This window comes from Martes martes, assembly GCF_963455335.1.
Source record: "Martes martes genome assembly, chromosome: 4".
Lineage (NCBI taxonomy): Eukaryota > Metazoa > Chordata > Mammalia > Carnivora > Mustelidae > Martes > Martes martes.
This window is the reverse complement of record NC_137891.1, coordinates 134,397,994-134,423,545: the sequence shown is the minus strand read 5'-3', so window position 1 is coordinate 134,423,545 and position 25,552 is coordinate 134,397,994. Positions and strand designations below refer to the sequence as shown.

The window sequence follows — 25,552 nt, the reverse complement described above, 5'->3', positions numbered from 1 at the left end:
TAGAGCAGTCAGTAAGGGTATGGGAGGCGTAAATCTGACAGTGAAATATAAATAGTTGAAACTTCGATTCTTGGCCAGTTCTGTTCTGTATATTAAAATTGCAAGTTTTTGTGATTTCTGTGGATCCAACTCGAGGATTTATGGTAGCAAAGAGTATGAGGTCATATGTTGTAATTTTCCAAGTCCATAATTAGAACCACTGCATCGCAATATTTCAGTACCCATTCGTTGATTATTAGGCTTACTTCAGATTTGTTTTTAATTTGTATCACAACAGGGATGTTAGTTATTATCTTAGGAGTTAATTAAATATTAAATCACAGCTGGCTCAAAAATTTTCATCTGGTCCATTTGTGGTATACTAGATAAGGGAAATGTGGTAGTGTTGCTGTCTTCAGTTTCTGTGGAGCCCTATGTTGTGTTTATTTGTCTGCATTGATGAACTTGAACTCCCACTGATGCGAGCAAAGTTTTTAAAACTGGAAAGTCAAGATTAGACTACACACAAATATAGCTGTAAGTTTATATAAGCAGAGTGTAGCCAGTTGGCATGATAGTCATCACAAGTGATTCTTTTCTTTCTTATTGTATTTCCTGTCAGAGATCTGTTCTTGTGTATTAATAAAGCTTCTTCTCTGTTTTAGGACTGTTGAAAAAATTAACAACTCTAAAAGTAGATGACAATCAACTTACGATACTACCCAACACAATCGGAAAGTAAGTGCCAAAGTTTCATACCAATCAGCCCCTCTTAGCCAGAAACAAAAGGATATGCTGAATCTTTTTACTACAATACATTTCCTGTTTTAATTTAGTTTTACATCTGAACATTGCATTGACACTATACAATACCATGAGAAATAGCTATGACTCTTTCATAAGCAAAGAGATTACCCAGATCATTAATAGTGTTATTGCCTGTAATTTTCCAGATACTATTAATTTGATGTTTTTGACTGAGTAGCAGCTCAAAATTCACTTGAACATGTCTTGTGAAATCAAATCAGTTTGTACAAAGCTCTATAGTTTATAGTATGTTATCATTACACCATAAGCGATTTATATATTATATTTAGTAATTGTTATTTATAGTAGTAGTACTATACAATAGTACTGTAAATGTTATTTCTAAAAAATAAAGTTATTTGCCTTTAAAAGTATGAAAATGATTAATCAAAGATAAATGGGCCTATTCAATTCAAGGTTGATTACTGGTTTGCAGGGATAAAGGTTAAGAATCTTATTATAAAGCTCATGTTTTTAGATTTCTTTAAGTTTTTTTTTTTAGATTTCTTTGCCTTCCTTTGATTATTGTTTCAGGGAAAATAAAAGAGAAGTGTTAGAGGAATGAACTAAAACAAAACAAAACAAAAACTGGTGAAAAAAAAAATAAACAAACAGAAAGAAAGAAGCCAGTGGGAATTGTATGGGAAATCTCTGTACCTTCTTCTCAATTTTACTGTGCTCCTAAGACAGCTCTAAAAAAAAAAAAGAAATAGTCTTTAAGAAAAAGAAGAATGACTGACAAACTGGTTATTTAAACTTGGATTTTGGGCAGACATTTTGTCGAAAATGAACTAAGTGAGCTTGTCTCTTCAAGGAGAACAACTGACAGTATTTGTCACTCACAGTAAAATTTGAGCTATCAAGCAAAAATTGGAATTTTGGAAAATTCCTATCTGCCACTATGAGCCTGACAGCTTCCCAATACTTACAAGCTTTTCTGATAAGACTAGTGTGATATAAATCAATGTAATTTGTTGATATTGTGCTATGAAATGTGTGAACATCTTGAAAATCTGTATAACTCAGTGAAGCAGTATTTCCAAAGGACCAATGTATGAATTACAAAATCAGACATGAGTAAAAGACCCATTCAAAATGCAAAATAGACTAGTTGATTTTAATGTGTTGGTATGAAGAATAAGAAAACTCATTGATATAATTTCAGATTCCACATTGCAGTTATCTCCTAAAAAACTGGTGGTTGTTGATTTTTGGTGTAGTATCAAAGAAAAAAAATCACAATTATCCAAAAAGACTATGAAAAATTCCTTCTTTTTTCAACTACATATCTGTGTGAGGCTGGATTTTGTTATATATAATTCAGTCAGAACAATATGTCACAACAGATCGAATACATAAGCAGAGAAGAGATCCAGTACCATCCATTAAGCCAAATATTCAAGAGATTTACAAAAATAAAAACATGTCACCTTTTTCACTAAATGTTTTTTAGAAAAAATATAGTTACTTGGAATAAAGATACGTTAATTAACATGGTATAGGTTTACTATTATTATTTAATAGATACTAATTATTTTTCAAAACTCCTGTTTTGGGGCACTTGGGTGGTTCAGTGGGTTAAAGGCACTGCCTTCGGCTCAGGTCATGATCCCAGTGACCTGGGATCGAGCCCTGCATGGGGCTCTCTGCTCAGCAGGGAGCCTGCTTCCTCCCTTCTCTCTCTGCCTGCCTCTCTGCCTACTTGTGATCTGTCTGTCAAATAAATAAATAAAATCTTAAAAAAAAAAACTCCTGTTTTAATCTATAATATAGTGATACCAATAGATATAAAAAATACAAATACATGTTCTTTGAGTTACCAATGATTTTTAAGAGTGCAAATGGGTCCTAAGACCAACCAACTTTGAAGATATCTGTTCTATATCACATCATGTTTTATATAGTAAAATTATGAGAGCCATTGTCTAACTTACAGTCTTACTTCAAGGTAACACCTGAATACAAATGTTTTGTATTTGCATATATGGCATAAGATAAACTAAATATCTAAAATTTTATAGTATACCTTAATATGCAATTTGTATGAAGTAAAAATAACAACAATAGCAATGATAGCTTTGTTTTTCTTAGAGAATTCGAAATTGATAGATCAGAGGTTTAGTACAAGACCTAAAGGTAAAATTTGATTATGATCTTACTTAATGGCACCCCAAGTTACATGCAAAAAGTGTCTCATAAAGAGTAGAATAGTCTGCATTTATTCGACTCATAACGAGTAGAATAGTCTAGATAGAAACATTCTACCTAGAACTCTGGACACCAAAATCCTAGATATGTTAAGACCTGCTGTAGTGATATTCTCATTCTGCACTTAGAACATTTTAATGTTAGAATTATCTTATGTCATTTTTAGTAGTCCAATATTAAATGAATTGAATTCGTAGCCACTCTACGAATTGAATGTATAATGAAAAATAATAATTAATAACCTTTTTTCGCATTGTGCCAAATACCATGTTTGGTGCTTTACACACATTCCTATTTAGTTAAGGCCCCCATTAATCATCTTCTATGTGTATTATTATCTCCCTCTATCAACTGTTAGAGACTGAGGCTGAGAAAAGTTAACAGATTTCAAAGCTAAGCTGTTAGTTCACCTATGATGCCTCTTACTATACATGATAGTTGAGTTACATTACATTTTGTAATACTTTACATTTTGTAATACTTGGTAATTTAATACATTACATTTTGTAATACTTGGTAATTTAACGGATCCCACTGCTCTAGAAGCAAAGGATTTTCCACAGGAAGAGAAAATACATACTAAACCTTCTCTTTCTTAGCTTCATAGCCTTGGTCAAAGCAATAAAAACTCAAAAATCTGCATGGAAATTTTAAAAAGTCATTCCCTCATTGAGTATAGTCAAACAGAATGACTGTTGGACTGGGAATCAGAAAATCTAAGTAACTAAGCAAAGCTGGGTAAGCCTTTTCTTCTTGGGCCTCAAATTCCTGAGGGATAATGCAAGGAGCACTGGCTTTGGAGCCAAACAACATAGGTGTGAACTGTGGCTATGCCACTCAGTGAGTGAACTTGGACAAGTTATTTAACCTCTCTGTTGGCTTAGTTTCCTAATTTATAATATCTACTTACATCTATAATTTTCTAGTTCTTTGATCCAGATCTTTAGACTGTATGATGTTAATACCCTAGATAGTAAATTCCAGTAGTCTAGGTACTAGACTGTTATAACAAGAAAATAAATGAACTTTATTCTAGATACCCGAATGCTAAAAAACATTTTTCCCTCTGTTTCCTAAACATGGAAGGATACATATGAAACTAGAAATGTACATGGCTTTAAGGAAGAAAATGTGGGGGCTGGTGAACAGAACAAACAGAGAGACTTGCTTATCTTATATACTCTCTGTAGTTTTTGAATTTTTTATTATAAAATGTTATACTAGTTAAGAAATTAAAGACAAAACACAGACACACACACACACACACACGCACACACACACACACACACACACACCCTTCACTGGGTAAAACTCAAATTCCTTTACACAATATTCAAGTTTTTCCATAGTCTCATTTAAACCAGTGGTTCTCAGCATGTGGTTGTCTGATCAGCCGATCAGCTTCAGCAGGGAACTAGTTAGCAGTGCACGTTCTGAGACAATGCCAGATCTACTGAACGAGACACTTTGGACATTGGGCCAGCAGGCTCTGTGTAAACAAGCCCGTCAGGGGGTTTTGATGTATGCTAAAGACTGAGAACTCTCTAGATTCAGCTTTCAGTTATTAGCTATCTTCTCAAACCTAAACCTGTTGTGCCTGTGTCAGAATTACCTGAAATGCTAGTTTAAAATGAAGTTGCTTTAGGGACCCCTGGGTGACTCCATCAGTTAAGCAACTGCCTTCAGCTCTGGTCATGATCCTGGGGTCCTGCGGTCCTGGGATCGAGCCCTGCATTGGGCTCCCTGCTTGGCGAGGGGCCTGCTTCTCCCTCTGCCCACTGCTCCCTTTGCTTGTGCTTTCCCTTTCCCTGTCAAATAAATTTTTAAAAGATCTAAAATAAAATAAAATAAAATAATACAAAAATACAAAACAAAATGAAGCTGCCGTAGAGAGGAAGTCTACCATAGTGGATGGTTGCTTTGGCTCTGGAGCCAGCCCTTCTGGGTTCAAAGTCTGGCTCTTTTTTTTTTTTTTTTTTTTTGACACAGAGACACAGCAAGAGAGGGAACACAAGCAGGGGAAGCAGGAGAGGGAGAAGCAGGCTTCCCGCTGTGCAGGGATCCTGATGAGGGCCTCAATCCCTGGACTCTGGGATCATGACCTGAGCTGAAGGCAGACACTTAACAACTGAGCCACCCAGGCGTCCCCAAAATCTGGCTCTTTGATTTACTATTGGGTAACAGAGCCTTAGCTCCCTCCTTATAAAATGGAGGTAATAATACTAATACTGACCTCATAAGAATGTTGTGAGGATTAAATGTATTAATAAATACAAAGTGCTACATAGTCACTAAATGTCTTCAAAAAATAGTTTGATAAAGTAAAAAGTTATTGATATTTCTGGGATTTGGATTCAAGAAATATGTTTACTGTTTTTACAACTTAATTCTTCTCTCTTCTTTCTTCTGCCCACCCAGACCACTGCAGTTTCCTCCCCTAAACTGAAAAGTTGTAGTATACCTACAAGCTAGATCAGCATTTTCTGAATTATATTTCTCAAAACATTTATTACTTGGGATTTTAATAGGTGTGACACAAAGATAAGTTTTATGGACAAATAAGTCTTGGGAACTCTGTATATAAGTTAGAGAACATTCTAACTTGTGATATTTTTCCATTCCTTATATCAGGTTCTTATTTATCTTTTGTATCATCATTTAACTTCTCATCTGAAAAATGGAAATAATAATTCACCTCAGATGTTGTTGTGAGACTTATAATAGTCATTAATAGGAACAATTAAAAAGACATTTATTTATTATTGTTTATGTTCATTTGAGTGAGGATTAGTAATATAATATGAATAAACATCTAGTGTTTAAAAAGAAAAATGTTTTATATGGATTTTCAAATGTAATAATATACTATCTTAGTCTTCTCGGGTTGCCATAATTAAATATCACAGACTAGGTGACTTAAACAGCACAAATTTATGTATCACAGTTCCGGGGGCTAGGAAGTCCAAGATCAAGATGGTGGCAAAGCAGATTTCATTCTGAGGACTCTGCTTTTGGCTTACAAACAGTTACCATCTTTCAGTGTGCTCACTCAACCTTTTCTTTACGTATAAAGAGAGAGACAGAGAAAGAGGGAGTGAGAGACTAGTTCTCTAGTGTCTCTTCTTATAAGGGACTGATCCCATTACAAAGGCCTTATCCCCAATGACTTCATCTAATCCTAATTACCTCCCAAAAGCCCCTATCCAAATACTATCACGCTGGAGGTTAAGGCTTTAACATATGAATTGGGAGGTAGGACACAAAGATTTAGTCCATGATATACACAATTTAAACTTATAAAATTATACTCTCAAGAAAAGCACTGTTTGAAACTATTTCTGAGCTTTTTGGCAGAGTCCTCAAGAATAAGCCTTTAGAATCATAGTATTTGGTTGTAAAGTCTAAGGATCTAGAGAGAGGAATTTAAAACACAAAAGAAAAAGATTGTCATGTATTTCCCAAAGTGACAGAATTATCCTTATAGAAAAAGTAAAGTTATTGAGAAAGGTACAAAGAAATGATCAAATGGAACTTCGCAGATTGTGTAAGATTTCAGTTAAGGTACAAAACCAGCAATGAGGTGCAACCACTCTGGAAAACAGTGTGGAGGTTCCTCAAAAAACTGAAAATAGAGCTACCCTACGACCCAGCAATTGCACTCCTGGGTATATATCCTAAAGATACAAACGTGGTGCTCCGAAGGGGCACGTGCACCCGAATGTTTATAGCAGCAATGTCCACAATAGCCAAACTGTGGAAAGCGCCTAGATGTCCATCAACAGATGAATGGATAAAGAAGATGTGGTATATATACACAATAGAATACTATGCAGCCATCAAAAGACATGAAATCTTGCCATTTGCGACGACGTGGATGGAACTAGAGGGTATCATGCTTAGCGAAATAAGTCAATCGGAGAAATATAACTATCATATGATCTCTTTGATATGAGGAAGTGGAGATGCAAGGTGGGGGGGTTTGGGGGGAGGTAGGAAAAGAAAAAATGAAAAGATGGGATTGGGAGGGAGACAAACCATAAAAGACTCAATCTCAAGAAACAGACTGAGGGTTGCGGGGGGGAAGGGGGATGGGAGAGGGTGGTGGGGAAATGGACATTGGGGAGGGTATGTGCTATGATGAGTGCTGTGAAATGTGTAAACCAGACGATTCACAGACCTGTACCCCTGGGGATAAAAATACATTATATGTTTATTAAAATAAAAAAATTAAAAAAAAAAAAAAACCAGCAATGATTTCCATTTAAAAGCCATTGTCTTTTATTGCCTATTTTCTCCTGCACTCCCTGCCTCGGTATTTTAGGACTGTGACCATTTATGCGTTGTGGCCAAATTATAAATGCAACATAAATGTCTCTATATTTTGGTTGGTTAAAAAAATCAGTATCCTATCTTGAGGCATATAGAATCTTTTTTAGTGGTCTTTTGCAATGAACAAAGCTTTTTCTACTCATAGATTTTAGAAATGTTCACTTTAAAAAAATACTGAATAGAATTTTACATTTGGGTAGTATTTTTCACATATGATAAAAAAAAATGCAGATATTCTTTTCAATCAACCTAATTAACTTCCTAAAGAATCCAAAGGAAGGGAAAGATCAGTAATTACTTTGGAAGAATGGGAAAATGGGTCAAAGGAAAAGTATATTGTCTTGGCAATGATGGTAACTCTGTTCAAAATCAGTCTACATGGATGTTTCATGTGTAAGACCTCTAAATGACTGACTATTCCCAACAAATGCTATTTCCACCATGATTTGACTGAATTCATCTTAGACTGTAGGATTTAGAACAAAAACTGGGTGGTTTCATTGAGTAAACATTACAGAAAAGAATTTGTTTCAATTTTGTTAATTTCTTGCATTGTTTAGAAGCAGCACAAGCAACTTACCTAATATTAATGACAAAATTAAGGGTAGAGTCTAAAACTTGATTCTTGGCTTACATTAAATGAAATTGATTTTACAATCTCTGAAAATAAGGATAATTGCAAAGTTACTTAGCATTCATTATGGGCCCATTCTAAGTGTTTTACCTGTATTTAGTCCTCGTAACACATGGTTAACTACCGTTATCACCCTCTTGTGCCTAGTGATGAAAATAAGGTACAGAGTAATTAAGTAACTTGACAAGGATATTGCCACTAGTAATTGTTCGAGTCCAGACTCTAATCCCAGCTGACTGGCTGCAGTTTGGTCTCTTAACTCCTGCGGTATCCTGATGCTTTCAGGCAATAGCTATTTGAGCAACTTGACTTTTCCAAACAAATTTTATATCTCTTTCTTTGGTTATTATAGACATACCTCATTTTATTGTACTTCACAGATACTGAGTTTTTCTACAAATTGAAGGTTTGTGGTAACCTTGTACTGAGCAGCATTATCAGTGCCATTTTTCCAACATTTGCTCACTCTGCGGCTCTATGTCTCATTTTGGTAATTCTCACAATAATTCAAATTTCTTCATCATTAGTATATTTGTTATGGTAATCTGTGATCAGTGATCTTTTTTTTTTAAAAGATTTTATTTATTTATTTGACAGAGATCACAATTAGGCAGAGAGGCAAGCAGAGAGAGAGAAAGAGAGAGAGAGGAGGAAGCAGGCTCCCTGCTGAGCAGAGAGCCCGATATGGGGCTCAATCCCAGGACTCTGGGATCATGACCTGAGCTGAAGGCAGAGGCTTTAACCCACTGAGCCACCCAGGCACCCCGTGATCAGCAATTTTTGATGTTATGACTGTAACTACTTAGGAACACCATGAATTGCCTCTATGCAAGACAGCAAATTTATCTGTAAATGTCATTTGTTCCCACTCATCTACCAATCAGTTGTTTGCCCATATTCCTCCCTTTCCTCGGCTTTCTCTATTTGCTGAGACACAACAATATTGAAGTTAGGCCAAATACTAACCCTTCATCAGTTTCTAAGTATTTGAGTGAAAGAAAATGTTGCACATTTCACACTTTAAATCAAAAGCTAGAAACGATTTAGCTTAGCAAGGAAGGCAAGTCAAAATCCAAGAGAGGCCAAAAGCTAGGGCTCTTGTGCTGACCAGTCAAGTTGTGAATGCAAAAGAAAAGTTCTTCAAGGGAATTATAACTGCTACTCCAGCGAACACATGAATGATAAGAAGACAAAATGGTCTTATAGCTGATATGAAGAAAGTTTTCATGGTGTCGTTAGAAGATCAAACCAGCCCCAACATTCCCTGCCCCAACAATGCCTAATCCAGAACAAGAATCTCTTCAATTCTTTGAAGACTGAGAGAGGTGAGGAAGGTGCAGAAGAAGACTTGGAAGCTAGCAGGGTCGTTACATGAGGTTTAAGGAAAGAAGCTGTTTCCATGGCATAAACATGCAAAGTAAAGCAGCAATGCTGATCTAGAAGCTACAATAAGTTATCCAGAAGATCTAACTATAACAATTAATAAAGGCAGCTACACTAAACAATATATTTTCAGTGAAAATGATGAAACAGCCTTCTATTGGATGAAGATGTCACCTAGGACTTCCACAGCTAGAGAGAAGTTAATGTGTGGCTTCAAAGTTTCAAAAGACAGGCTGACTTTCTTGTTAGGGGCTACTCAGCTTGTGATTTTATTTATATTTTCAAAGATTTACTAATGTACTTGAGAGAGAGAACACAAGCACATGAGCACAGGCACATACATGCACACAGTGTGAGGGGAGAGACAAAGAGGAGAGAGAGAAGCAGACTCCCCACTCAGTGTGGAGACTGAGGCAAGGCTCAATCCCACAACAAGAAGATCATGACCTGATCCAAACTGAAGAGTTAGATGCTTACTGACTGAACCACCCAGGCACCCCCACCTGGTGATTTTAAGTCGAAGGCAATGCTCATTTATCATTCCAAAAATCTTAGGACCCTTAAGAGTTTTGCTAAAATCTCCTCTGCCTGTGCTCTATAAATGGAATAACAAAACATGGACGAGAGCACATCAGTTCACAAAATGATTGACTGAATATTTTAAGCCCACTGTTGAGACCTATTGCTGAGGAAGAAAGATTCTTTTCAAAATATTACTGCTCATTCATTGATAATGCACCTTTTCACCCAAGAGCTCTGATGGAGATGTACAATGAGATGGATGATTTCACGCCTGCTAACACAACATCCATTCAGCAGCCCATGGATCCAAGGGTCCTTTTCACTTTTAAGTCTTATTATTTAAGAAATATAATTTGTAAGGCTACAGTTGCTATAGGTAATTATGCCTCTGATAGATCTGCAAAAAGTAAACTGAAAGCCTCCTGGAAAGGATTCATCATTCTAGATGTCATTAAGAACATTTGTTATTCATGGGAAGAGGTCAAAATACTAAGATTAACAGGAGTCTGGAAGAAGTTGATTGCAACTCTCATGAATGACTTTGAGGAGTTCAAGACTTCAGTGGAGAAGTAACTGCAAATGTAGTAGAGGTCACAAGAGAATTAGAAGTGGAGCCTGAAGATATGACTGAATTGTTGCATTCTCATGATAAAACATGCAGTGAATGAAGGGTTGCTTTTTATGGATGAGGAAAGAGGTTGGTTTCTTGAGATGGAATCTACTCCTGGTGAAGATGCTGTGAAGATTGTTGAAAAGACATCAAAGGATATTACATAAACTTATTTGATACAGCAGCAGCAGGGGCTGAGAGAACTGCCCCCAGTTTTGAAAGAAGCTCTGCTATCAAACAGCATCACATGTTACGGAAAAATGGTTCATGAAAGGGAGAGTAAACTGATATGGCAAACTTCACTGTAGTCTTATTTTAAGAAATTTCACAAAACTTTCAGCAACCACCACCCTGATCAACATCAGCTGCCATCAACATCAAAGCAAGACCCTCAGCAAAAGGATTATGACTCACTGAAAGCTCGGATGATGGTTGGTATTTTATAGCCAAAAATAAATAAACAAATAAATAAATAAATAAATAGGGTATGTACATTTTTTAGACATAATGCTATTGTACACTTAACAGTACACAGTAATTTAGTATAAACATAACTTACATGTACCGAAATATTATGTAAAAAACAAAATATTCAATTTACTCACCTTATTGTGACATAAATTTTATTTTGGTAGTCTGGAACCAAACCCACAGTATCTCCAACTTATTTCTATATATCCCTTTCTACTAAATCTTTGCAAATACAATTAAATTCTACACATCCTCTTAAATTAAGGCATCTCCAATGCCTAAATTTAAGGCATACCTCAATTGCAGGTAGTTTTACGTTTTACCTACTAGAAGGTTTTGTTTATATGAAACAATGTATTTTAAAAAGGTAATATCGGGGTGCCTGGGTGGCTCAGTGGGTTAAGCCTCTGCCTTCAGCTCAGGTCATGATCCCAGGGTCCTGGAATCAAGTCCCGCATTGGGCTCTCTGCTCGGTGGGGAGCCTGCTTCCTCCTCTCTCTCTCTCTCTCTCTCTGCCTACTTGTGATCTCTCTCTGTCAAATAAATAAATAAAATCTTAAAAAAAAAGGGGGGGGAGGAATATCACAGGATAACTTTCACATATTTCAGAAATATCACTCAAGATTTTTTTTCAGGGGCACCTGGGTAGCTCAGTGGGTTAAGCCTCTGCCTTCAGCTCGGGTCATGATCTCAGAGTCCTGGGATCGAGCCCCACATCGGGCTCTCTGCTTAGCGGGGAGCCTGCTTCCCCTCTCTATCTGCCTAATTCTCTGCCTACTTGTGATCTCTTTCAAATAAATAAATAAAATCTTTTTTAAAAAAAGATTTTTTTTCAGGGTACCTCCACCTTAGAACAGGTCATTTTATTGAAGTGAGATATATATATATATATACACACATACACATACATACACACCATAGGCTTAGCATACATTTAATCCTCTTTGAAACTCTCAGTATTAGACATTATCAACCAATCTTACAGATGGGAAAACAAGAATTAATCATAGACAAAATTTGTTCAGCTATTAAGTGGTCACACTAAAATTGGAACCCAAGCCTGTCTGAATATTTTTCACCGTATTACATTATTTCTATTGACTTAAAACTAAACAAAGAAAATGAAGTCCAAATCCATTTGTTTTTACGTTTGTTAGCATCTATGTTAATAGAACATTTAATAGTATCTAATGGTTTCTCATAGTCATGAATGATGTTAAAGTGAAATTACAGATTATCCATGTAATATATTCACAATCTTTCTTACATACTAGCTAGGTAATTGAGGGTTAATGATACAATAATATCTTCCCAGCCAAAACTAATTCATGAAGACCAAACTAGAGAAAAATGTAGAGAGTATTTTTAGAAAATTAAGTCAATACTATTATTTTTGTTTAATTTCAAGCATTACTACCTTCAGTAGCCTACTTTAGTAGTTGTACTAACGTGTGAACTAAGGCAAAGCTTTACTGCGCACAATTCTTGTAATATTTATATAGATTTTAGATTTTATGAGCATGTCGATTTTGTGTGTGTGTCTGTGTGTTTAAATGCTACTCTTGAAATATTTGCAGGGACTTTATTTAAAGCCTTACAACTAACTCAGTGTGTGTTCCTAGGACCAGCAGAATTTAATCACCTATGAACTTGTTATAAATGCAGGCTCTAGGCCCACCACACGGCTGACTCTGAATTTGAATTTTAATAAGTTCTCTTGCTGATTCATAGGCATTCTGAAGTTTGGGAAGTGCTGTTTTAAAGTATTTTACACTTTCTTTGTAGTGTGTTTTTCCTTTTAATGTGTACAATTATAGACTCCTGAGAACAATTCTTAAAAAAAAAAAAAAAGGAGGAACTTTAGGTCTATCTTATTTTTGCAAAAAGCAAATGAATGTATTTTTATTAAGATATCACTGACATAACAGATTAGTTTCAGGTATACAACATAATGATTCAATATTTGTGTATATTTTGACATGATGACTACAATAAGTCTAGTAGCATTCATCACCATACATAGGTTTTGTTTTGGTTTTTTTTTTTTTTTTTTGCTTGTGATGAGAATGTCTAAGATCCATTCTCTTAACAACTTTAAAATATGCAATACATACACTATTGCTAACTATGGCCACCATGCTGGACATTGTATCCACATGGCTTACTTATTTTGTAAATGGAAGTCTGCATCTTTTGACCACGTTTCACCCATTTCTCCCATTCCCTATCCCCACTTCTGGCAAGCACCAATCTGTTCTCTGTATCTATGAGCTCATTTTCGTTTTGTTTTAGGTTCCACATATAAGTGAGATCATACAGTACTTGTCTTTCTGGGGTGACCAACTTCCCTTGTTTTGCTCTATCTTTTGAAAGCCAGTGATCATCTGAGTAATGTGATGTAACTGTTTTTGCCAAGGATCCCGTTTTAAAATACTCTAAGTGATTCCTAACAAGATTGCCATTAACAAAGTCAGCTGGAATGTTATGAGTTTAAATCTTTTGAATTTCTGAGATCATTGAAGAGTATGTATTTTGCATCTAATAGCTTTCTCTATAACCCAAAGATGTAAAATTCTTTCAGATGTAAAATTCTTTGAGGACAGCCCATAGTGCAGTCAAAACGTTGTCTTTTTCAGTGCAGGAAATTCTCACTTTGCACAGACGTGAAGGACTGTGAAAACAACCATTCAAGCTAAAACCATGCAACAGTCTTAATAATCAATGAGGGAGGGGCGCTTGGGTGGCTCAGTCAGTTAATTGTCTGCAATAGAGCCCCCATGGGTCAACTCTCTGCTCAGCGGGGAGCCTGCATTCCCCCCTCTCCCTCTCCCCTTCCCTCTTCCACTCCCCCTGCTTGTGCTTTCTCTCTCTCTCGCTCTCTAACAAATAAATAAATAAATACCGTCTTTAAAAAAAAATAATCAAAGAGGCAAAACTATGATAGTTCTGTCTGAAGGTCTTTAAAACCTTTTTTAAAACATTAAACACGGGGCGCATGGGTGGCTCAGTGGGTTAAAGCCTCTGCCTTCGGCTCAGGTCATGATCTCAGGGTCCTGGAATCGAGCCCCGCATCAGGCTCTCTGCTCAGCAGGGAGCCTGCTTCCTCCTCTCTCTGCCTGCCTCTCTGCCTACTTGTGCTCTCTGTCTGTCAAATAAATAAATAAAATCTTAAAAAAAAAATAAAAAAATAAATATATAAAACATTAAACACTATTAGGGTTGGTTATAAGTGTATAAGGAAATGGAAAAATAGTAAAACTAGTATTTGTCTAGTTCGCTGTCTTTGTAGACAGTATGAACATCAAGAATTAAAATGGGTTTTTTGTAAAAAAAAAGATATCAAGATTATTTTGAACATACTTGCCTTCTTTTCATCATGTAAATCATAATTCAGAGTGAACATCGTTCCTGTACATTGGTGAATTGTCTTTTTAAGCTTAAAGAGGCATCCAGACTTCTATCCTTTGTGCTTTCCATGTCATGAAACATCCCTGAGAGTTCCTTTAATGTGAAGTTTATTACCAGCGTCACTTCCTCTAAGACATCTTCATCCTTTTCATTACAACCACTTTCCTCATTTATGTCAACAAGCTTGCTGTTAAGTTCCTCCAGCAGCATGTGTACGGTCTTTGAAGAGTGGCAGGAAGCATCCCCACAGTCAGCTGCCTCTTCCGTAACTCCAGTTATGTTTGTGCATGTCCTGCAATGTTGTCTGCATGGTGTGGTACAAGTTTCTGCTGCAATGCGTGCATAGTACTTGCCAGGACTTCCTGCCATGATGCTTGCACATTTTTATTTGTACGCTTTATGTTTTTTCCACAACTCAGCTAAAGAAATTATATGATCTCGGGGTGCATGGGTGGCTCAGTGGGTTAAGCCTCTGCCTTCGACTCAGGTCATGATCCCAGGGTCCTGGGATCGAGCCCCGCATCGGACTCTCTGCTCCACGGGGAGCCTGCTTCCTCCTCTCTCTCTCTCTGCCTGCCTCTCTGCCTTCTTGTGATCTCTGTCTGTCAAATAGATAGATGAAATCTTTAAAAAAAAAAACAAAGAAATTATATGATCTCCAGCTGTAGCATTGATAGCCTATTCCAAAGTCTGTGTAAGCTAACAGACCTTCAGAGTTGAAATAACTCCTTGGTCCATTGGCAGGGTTAATAAAGTTATTTAAGTTTTCACATTTTTGTTTAAATCACCAAGAGAATTAGGGAGACCAAGAGCATTTTCCAACAGTAATAGTGCCAAAAATATTAAATTAGTGCACCTATAGTATCTCTCTACTGATTTACAAGAAGGCGAAACAACCACATGATGTACTCTTTTGTGGTGTGAACCCAATGACAGATGTTTAGGGACGAATCACTGACAGCCTTAGAAAGAGGGAATGTGATGAATCACATGATGTGCATCCATTATTTACATTGTGATTTGTGGGCCCAAGAATTAAGAGCGAAGTTTATGTTTTATGCAGTTACTCACAGTTAATATACTGAAGTTTGAGCTTTGGTGATGGGGGAATAATGTTATCTAATGAAACCATGATGACTGAAATGCGTTCACATCAGAACTATGCAAAGTAAGGGCTGCTTAACTGGGACTCAAGGCTAACCTCAAAACATGTTTTTATTTTTAAAAATGTTTTTATAAAAGAAAGGAAAAATGAGAAAACTTCATTACCTTTTGAACTAAATCTTTGACTTCCACCCCTGAACATGCATTTGAAATTTTTATTTTTAAACGTCTCCAGTAGCTTATGACCCTTTGCTGAGTACATAATCTTAAACCATCGACAAATGGTTTATTCAATTCTACCAAATTTATTAAGTGCATTATATATGTGAAGCACTGGGCTAGACTTTTTTTCTAAGAAATAAACTATTACTGGGTTTTGCACATACATTGATTCCTGCCCACACCAACACACCCCACACGCGCATGCGTGCGTGCACACACACACACACACACACACACAGCCATATGTACCTGGCACCCAGCAATATACTCACCCCTGCATATGGGGGCCTCAAAGGATTTAGAAATGAATTTATCAGGGTTCACTAATACAAAGAGAAAATATTTCCTGAGCATGTATTTTATGACGGGTCTTATACTAAATTCTTAAACAGTATTTCATAAAACACTCAGAGCAACTACATGATGCAGGAATTATTAGTATTCTCTTTGCAAATGTGAAGAAACTAAGACTCAGAGAAAAAGCTACATGCCTTGTCTGTGTAAAAGGACAATTGTTCACTAAAGCAGCATTTGCTTATGAGATACTATTCAAAGCTGAATGCCATGTTTCACTGCAACTGGTTCTAACCAACTGAAGATGGTAAGGACTAGGAACCACAAGTTGCCTTAGTCAGGGTCAGACTTGACCTACCAAATTATTCCTTCCTGACCCGTGGTTCATGGGACTTGATTTACTTAACTGTACACAGACTTGTGAACTCATTCACCCAATCCATAATGCAAATGTTTAATCTTTAATGGACATATTCCACTGTGATTACTCTCCTTTTGGCACTGACTTTTCCCCATCAGATCACTACTCAGTGAATTTCTTCCCCAGTATGTTCCTTCGCCTGGCAGGTAAATAAAATCAGCTTCAGTTTTTGAGCTGTGGTCGTTGCTTTATTGTTTGATACCCAAGATAACACACTTAGTAAGTGACTGAGCTGGGGCACAAATCCGTTCCGACTGACTTAAAACACATATGCTTAATTTCTATGTTTACTCATTAATTAAATGGTGGGAATAAATTGCATTCCAGCCAGCTAGTTCCAAGATGCAAAAAAAGGAAGCTGATTCTACAACTCTAACTCTTATTAACTCTAATTCATTCTTCCCTTTACAACAGCGAGATCCTCACACGTGGGGGTTCCTTCCTATTACAGTAATAACGATAATATGAATGGTAATAACATTGTGATAATATTAACAACAATATCAATGACAACTTAACTACAGATAGTGCTCCCTCAGTGACAGGCCGTCCTTCTTTCCCAGCTATCTCAAACCAGATATTGAAATGTCTTGTTTCCTGGTGATAACATGGATGTGCATTTATACAATTTCTGTTTGTGGATGTGGGTTAAAATTGGCTGTATGTGGAGTAGTAGGGATTGTGACCAGCTAAAGAACTGTGTTGATGTGAAGGCAGCAGCCATTACTCTGTTTCTGTCGCTTGTCATGGAAGAATACCAGACTGGTATTACCAGATTTCCCTCTTTCAAGAGTCACCAAACATCTGGGTCATTATGTAGAGTTTACCACTTTTTATAATATTATGTAGGGATGCCTGGCTGGTTTAGTCGGTTAAGCATCTGACCCTTGGTTTCAGCTCAGGTCATGATCTCAGGGTCATAAGATTGTGCCCCGCATCCGGCTCTGCACTCAGTGGAGAGTCTGCTTGAGATTCTCTCCGTCTGCTCCTCTATGTAAATCAAACTAAACATATCTGCTGGCTGAAATGAGCCCTATCCATAGTCTCTGCTACAGGCACACTGGCTAAGAGGCAAGAAAATACAGTGGAGGCACACTGGGTGCATTTTGGGTCCGAGCTTTCCTACTTTGTGTGCCCTTGGGCAAGTTATTTAGCCTCTGTAGGCTTCAATTTCCTTATCTGTAAAAATAGGTTTAAAAATAGTGACTATCTTGAGTGCCTGGGTGGCTCAGTTGGTTAAGCAACTGCATTCGGCTGAGGTCATGATCCTGGAGTCCCAGGATGGAGTCCCACATCGAGCTTTCTGCTCAGCAGGGAGTCTGCTTCTCCCGCTGACCTCTCTCATGTTCTCTCTCTCTCTCTCTCCCTCTCTCTCTCTCAAATAAATAAATAAATAAATAATTTTTAAAAAATAGTGACTATGTCATAGAGTTGTTATAAGATAAAGATTAGTTATTTTTATCTTTAGAATGCTTAGTAAAATACCTAAAATTCAACCAATGGTTTGTTGTCAATATTTTGCCCCCTTTATCCTCCCTTTTGTGGACCTGCTCTCTACAGACTTCTGCTATTCCAGTTATATGCATCCATTCCGAGGACATGCATTATGAACAGGCTATAACCCACACTTCCGTTGTATTAAAACAAACAAACGAAACCTTGTATCATTTTCAATGGCTCAGTTAAATGGTAGGGGAATTTAGAAAGGGAAAAAATAAGCCAAATTTATTTTACTAAATTGAACCACTCATTAAATGGTATTGAACCACTTGGCTAAACTGATAAAATAATTTATATGATACTATTGTCACCAGATGAATAAGGTTTTTTGTTCAGTGAACTTGGATATGTGAATTTTAAAAGCTCGTTCACCATTTTACCTTTTAATATATCTAACTAATGTATTTAACTTTTCAGTTTATCTTTGTTGGAAGAATTCGACTGTAGCTGTAATGAACTGGAGTCTTTACCTTCTACTATTGGTTACCTTCACAGTCTCCGAACGTTAGCTGTCGATGAGAATTTCCTTCCAGAATTACCCCGAGAAGTGAGGAATAAACTTGTTTCTGTTAATTAACTTTTAACTAACATGTTTTGACATTAAGACTTAATAAGTGCAATGGCAATGTAGATTCATGAGTTGAGCTGTCAATGTATATAGGAATTATCTACATATGTATGTGTTAATTATTTTTTTTTAAATAATAAGTGCTAAGTTCTTATATTTGACCCAGAAAACCCATTTGACTTAAACATTACTAGCAAAGAAGAGTAATAAAATATTGTAAGTTAATCAATGCTAAGGAATACAATTTTAAATAATTTAATTTAAATATTTCACTTTTAAGAACAGTAATAAGACATTCTGAGATAATTACATTTCCATTTCTGAAGTGAAAGACTTTTAATGTAAATAACTTTTTTAAACTATCATGTGGCATGATAATATTATTTTTATTTTAGAATTCACCAAAAGATTCTGTTAGTTTTTATTTCTAAGTGGGATTTTTATTTATTAATGTCAAGAAAAAAATGCGAAGTATATTTTCAATTTAATATTTTCTACTAACCACTTCCATAAAGAGGGAACAGTCGTCAATATGTCATTATTTTAGAGCAAAAAGTTATAAATAAACATGACAAGTATCATTGTAACACAAAATAAAACTAACTTGGCCATGGAAATGTCAACAATATTTTATCTTTTGTGAATGACTGATCCATTAGAAACATAGATATATTAGTATTCACTTGGTTGTACTGTAAAAACAATGTTATTAATGAAAACAATGAAGCTAATGAGCATTCTAACAATAAAATTATAAAGAAAATTCTTCCTTCCTAATATGCAAAAGAAGATGAGATACATATTGTCTTAACATCTAAAGAAATATATATAATATATACATACATTTTAAAGAGTGATTATAAAAAATAAAGCAGTAGACATATTAAGAGAGTCTTAAAAGTGATAAGGAAATCTGTAAATTAAGTTATTTTAATATTTAAAATTAATACAAAAATAGTTCACTGTGTATTTCCTTATTTACTTTCTTTTGTTACCACAGATTGGGAGCTGTAAGAATGTAACAGTCATGTCTCTACGTTCCAATAAACTGGAATTTCTTCCTGAAGAGATTGGACAGATGCAGAAGCTAAGAGTCTTAAATTTGAGTGACAACAGGTATTCCTGCAACATTTCAAAATGACATTAGTTATTTACTGAAGGCAAATTATTGTTCATTGTTAATGATTTTAGAAACATTTTCTGTGTCTTATGAAGTATATAGGATGCAAATCAACGTTTTATTGAGAAAATGGCAGAAACCAAATTATTTACAAACTGATATTTCTAAATTTTATTTTTTTAGTAAATTCAGATCATATATTATGTTGTATGTTTAAATTATATAAAATCTATACACCAAATTTATATACCAAAACCCTCCTATATGCAGAAAGCATATTATGAAGACCTGAAAAAGTTATAATAAAAAGCTATAAATCATATTAATTAAAATCATGTATGTAAGTATGAATGCATGTATGTGCATATATATTTTTTTCATGTACACATTTATGTCTCCACATTTATGTCTCCAGTAAATTAATGGGGCAATGAGTGTATTGTCAACACCACCGGAATGCCAGTAAGAATATTGCCAACTAGGTAATACTCAAAAGTCATAAAATGTGTACATCATTTTAAGGACAACTAAATGGTTATTTAGTCATGTTCAGAGTAGGGCAAAAAAAAAACCAAAAAGATAGGTGCCGTTCTTGTGACAGAGGTGTTATAGTGGTGGAGAGGCAAAAAGAAAGAGCAAAACTGAATTCATCTTTGTTTCCACAATTGTTCTCAAATAGGGAAGGAAAAAAAGTTAATATTGACTGAAGATAACTGCTAAGTAGACAAAGTGATTCTACAGAATAGAATGTATGAACTCTGTTTTCAGTAAGTTTCAGTCAGACGAATGATAGAATAAGAAACTGAGAGCCTGCAACAAAACAGTCAAAGATAACTTTTATGGAATCATTAAGAATATTCAGATCTGTAAGTTTCAAGATAAGTGTATGAGTTCTCATTTGTTTGTTTAAGACAAATATTAATAATAATGTGATTTTCAAAGACTATTCACTTAGTAATTCAATAATATTCCCATGTGAGGGAATAAAACATTTTATTGAAAGGTTTTGGTTTTCATTTTTAAAATCAAGATGACAAGGAAGCTTCATAGCTTGGTAAAAGAGTAAGTCATATCAAACCAACAGTTACCTCCTGTTTTGACTGGATTACCAGACAGGAAAATGAGGGAAATGCATTGAATGTTGCTGACTTTCAGCAAAACATTTTTAAAATGTGCTGATACTCTTATGAATAAAATTAGGAAATATGGTCATGGAGAAATCATAAGAAGAGATGTATTCGCAGTAGATTCCATTACAATACCCAATAAGACTGGGGCGCCTGGGTGGGTTAAGCCGCTGCCTTCGGCTCAGGTCATGATCTCAGGGTCCTGGGATCGAGTCCCGAATCGGGCTCTCTGCTCAGCAGGGAGCCTGCTTCCCTCTCTCTCTCTGCCTGCCTCTCTGCCTACTTGTGATCTCTCTCTGTCAAATAAATAAATAAAATCTTAAAAAAAAAAAAAAAAAAAACAATACCCAATAAGACTGAGCTCCATTACTGTTAACCTGGAGGGAGGTTTTCATGATAAGTTACAGAAGTCTCTTAAATTCTTAGTCCACTCAACTTTTATTTGTTAATAATCTGCATGATGATATAGAAAATATGCTTATCAAATATTTAAAATGACCCAAAATTAGAAGTACTACAAGTGAAGTTATTTTTGATTCCTTTTACTCAAGTACAATTAACATATAGTGTTACATTAGTATCAGGTATACAATATATTGATTCAATAATTCCATACGTTACTTGGTGCTCATCACTGTAAGTGTACTCTTAATCTCCTTTATGTATTTCACCCATCCCCTCGCCTGCCTCTCCTCTGGCAGCCACAAGTTTGGTCTCTGTATGTAAAGGTCTTTTTTTTTTAATGTTTCTTTTTTCCTTTGCTCGCTTTGCTTCTGAAATTCCACACATGTGTGGAATCATATGGTATTTATCTTTATTTGTCCAACTTATTTCACTTAACATTATACCCTCTAGGTCCATCCTTGTGGGACCTGGCAAACATCAAGAGCTCATTCTTTTTTGTAGCTGAGCAATATTCCAGTATATGTACACATTTTCATTATAATCATATTTATCCATTAATCTATGGATAGACCCTTGGGTTGTTTCCATATCTTGGCTATTGTAAATAAAGCTACAATAAATGTAGAGGTACATATATCTTTTTTAATTAGAGTTTTAATTTTCTTTGAGTAGATACCCAGTAGTAGAATTACTGGATCATACGGTATATCTATTTTTAATTTTTTAAGGAAACCTCATACCATTTTCCACAGCAGCTGCACCAGTTTGTATTCCCACCAACAGTGGAGCAGGGTTGCTTTTTCTTCACATCCTCACCAACACTGGTTATTTCTTGCCTTTTTGATTCTAGCCATTCTGACAGGTATAAGGTAATATCTCATTGTAGTTTTGATGCGCAGCCCTGATGATGAATGATACTGAGCATCTTTTCATATGTCTGTTGGCATTTTGTATGCCTTCTTTGTAAAAAAAAAAAAAAAAAAGACTATTCAGGTTCTCTGCCCATTTTTTAATTGGCCTATTTGGTTTTTTGGTGTTGAGTTATATAAATTCTTTATATATTTTGGATATTAACCCCTTTATCAGGTATGTCATTTGAAAATATTTTCTTCCATTCAGCAGGTTGTTTTTTTGTTTTGTTGATGGTTTCTTTCACTATACAAAAGTTTTTTATTTTGGTGTAGTCCCAATAGTTTAATTTTGTTTTTGTTTCTCTTGCCTGAGGAAACTATTTAGAACAATGTTTCTACAGCTGATGTCAAGGAAATTACTGTCTGTTTTCTTCTAGGAGGTTTATAGTTTCAGGCCTCACATTTAAGTCTCTGATCCATTTTGAGTTCATTTTTGGGTATGGTGTAAGAAAGTAGAAGGGCTACTAATGAAGTTATTTATTCAAGAAATAAAAGATATTTCAGTAACTACCATGGGACAGACATGTTGCTAGATGCTAGGATAAAAGATATGAGTAAGACATTGAGAATCGCACAATATCAGGAACTTAAAATATTTTGTCAGGCCAGTTATATTAGTTATATTAGTTATATTAGCTAAATTTTTCTCCTAGTACAGTGACTGGAACATAGTGTAGAACCAAATTATATTTTAAGTTAATGAATTAATGAATTAATCCATGAATCTTAGCCTCGAGTTAACTTGGGGAGAAAGAGTATTCCGGACAGACAGAAGTTTGGCTAATCCTCATAGTGGGCTGGTAGAATGCCCATCAGTGGCACTGGGAAGACTAAGTCAGGAAAAGTCACAGAAGTTTCTGAAGAGGCCTAAGGGGTCAGATCTTATAAGGTTTGACAAGGCATATCAACAATTTTGGATTTTATCCTAGATATGATAGGAAGCGTTTAAAGGGTTGTAAGCAGGAAATTTTCACTTTTTAAAGATTGCTCAGAAGAATGAAATGAATAAGTTACATTATTTTAAAAATAATTCTTCATAAAAATGAACTATATCCACCTTCACCCATGCTATTAGAATTTTCTTGTTTTTGCAGATTGAAGAATTTACCATTCTCATTTACCAAACTGAAAGAGCTTGCAGCTTTGTGGCTTTCTGACAATCAGGTAAAAACTTTTATTACCTGATTTATTTTATTTATTAAGAGAAACTATAATTGAAACTTTGAATTACTAACTTATTCCCAATAGATACCCTTGACAATTACTACAAAATATAGATTATCTTCCAGGAGAGAGATTTTTGTAATGCTAGCAATTGAAGTATGTATTTCATTGCTACAGAAAATTCAGTACTATAATACCCACCCTCTTTAAATACTTTGATTCAGCATCTATTTCATTCTCAGAGATCTAATACACAAAATGATCATTTTCATACATTGTTATTTTTGATAGTACATATGTTTCCTGAGGGGACATTCTTTAATTATATCTCTGAAGGTAAAGAATAAGAAATCATTAACGCAGTCCCCACAGAGGGAATTATTATCCTGCATGTTCCTTTTTTTCATACTTTTAATTATAATCGACTTAATTCTAAAACTTTATACAAGAAGTTTTCAGATAGTTTTTGCAAATATTATGAGTACTTTCTGTAAAATTGATTTTATATTATTTTTATACTCAGGAAAGTAGGTTATAATTGAATCTGTAATTGAGTGTTAATGAATAATTTTAATAAGGAAAATAACAAGAAACAGTTGAAGACATCTGATTTGCCACCAGAAAAAAAACTGGTGATAGAAAATTTTGACATAGTTTATTGGTCTTTTTTACTTTTTTCTTATAATCCTAAATTTTGAAACAGCTATCCCCAAATATGAATGGCCAAATAAAAACAAATCATCTTGAATTTAGTTTCTTATCATTATTTCCTGAGGATAAAAGCAGCATTATTGGTAAATGAATTGTTCAGACTTCTAGGTGTTAGGCTTTTTTTGTGAAAAAAATAAAATAAATCTCTACAAAATGTAAGCGCTAGAATGTTTGTGTTCCTATAGTCAGTATAGCACCTGCTTCCATCTGCTGAGTAAAAACATTAGATTGTCATTCAAATTCAAATCTTATCAATGAACTATAGACTTTTCAAGGCATTAATGTATCATTATAAATAAATCATTTCTGGATTCAATGTGAGCTTTTCTAATGGAACAGTCAATGCTACAGTCTTGCATTGTGAAAAAACATACACTAATATCATGATTTATTATTCTTGTGGGAGAATGAACTGAACAGTGACTGCATCATTTAACTTTTATTTAGAACAATGATTTAATGTGTTCTGACTCCATTTCATGAGGCAAATTGGCATCCCAAATCCCCTTCGTGCTTCACTCCTATTGATAAATGTCGTGAAATAAGTAGATTTTTTGAACATTAGATATCCTCATTTCCAATATATTTATATATGTAGTATATTAATATGTATAGTGTATAGTATCAGAGCTCTAAAACACCCTTCAGATAGTATTTCTAAAATCAAATTAACAATAAAGAATGGAATCTTACTATCCATAAGAAATATATTGTTGATATAGCAGATACAAAACTACAGGTGTTTATTTTTACATAGACTCTGTCTTTGGTTACAGAAATCTCTCTTAAAAAATGCTTATGTTTTAACCTAATTAAACTCATAGATGATCTTGCAATAGCATCAATTTGATAGCAATTTCCTTTTATCTTTTTAGGGCAACAGCTTGTAAAAATGAACGAGCATATAGAACCATACCAAAAGCTTACTTAGTTGAAACAATGTAATACATCTGGGTCTCTTTAAGATTAAAAGTGACATTACCAGTGAAGATGAATAGGTTTTGTAAGAGTATACTAGAGAAAAAGAAACTCTCAATATGAAGACCTTAGAATTTGAGATTATTCCTCAGCAATAGTCTTATTTTATGAAATCCTTTCTTATTTCATTACTTTTTTCCTTGCCTTTCTTTTAATTGTTCATTCAGCTCACTGAGGCCAGACTATGGACCATTATCTTCTATAAAAGTAGTATTCTTCATGTTTGCTATCTTATTAATCTAATTTATGTGTTCTTTGCTTCTAGTCCAAAGCCCTTATCCCTTTACAAACTGAAGCCCATCCAGAAACAAAGCAAAGAGTACTGACTAACTACATGTTTCCCCAGCAACCTCGTGGTGATGAAGGTAAATTGTCAGTAAAAATTTCTTCTATGCTTACACAATTATGGATTAAAGGAATTAATTTTATTCTGATCTCTGGCCAGGAATCCTGGCCCATGGGCAAGGCTATAAAAATAATTACATGGGGGCACCTGGTTGGCTCAGTTGGTTAAGCAACTGCCTTCAGCTCAGGTCATGATCCCAGGGTCCTGGGATCGAGTCCCGTGTCAGGCTCCTTACTCAGCAGGGAGCCTGCTTCTCCCTCTCTCTCTGCCTGCTACTCTGCCTGCTTGTGCTCGCTCTCTCTCTCTGTGTCAAATAAATAAATAAAAATT

General features: G+C 35.2%; 1 protein-coding gene across 1 annotated transcript in view; it reads left to right on the top strand.

The window, feature by feature from the left end:
- Positions 1-25,552, top strand: part of LRRC7 (leucine rich repeat containing 7) — a 558,156-nt gene that overhangs the window by 425,432 nt on the left and 107,172 nt on the right. The window contains exons 11-15 of the mRNA XM_080802199.1: positions 645-717; positions 18,310-18,439; positions 19,461-19,576; positions 23,118-23,187; positions 25,142-25,241. Coding sequence (XP_080658325.1) covers positions 645-717; positions 18,310-18,439; positions 19,461-19,576; positions 23,118-23,187; positions 25,142-25,241 — 489 coding nt within the window. The remainder of the gene's footprint in view (positions 1-644; positions 718-18,309; positions 18,440-19,460; positions 19,577-23,117; positions 23,188-25,141; positions 25,242-25,552) is intronic.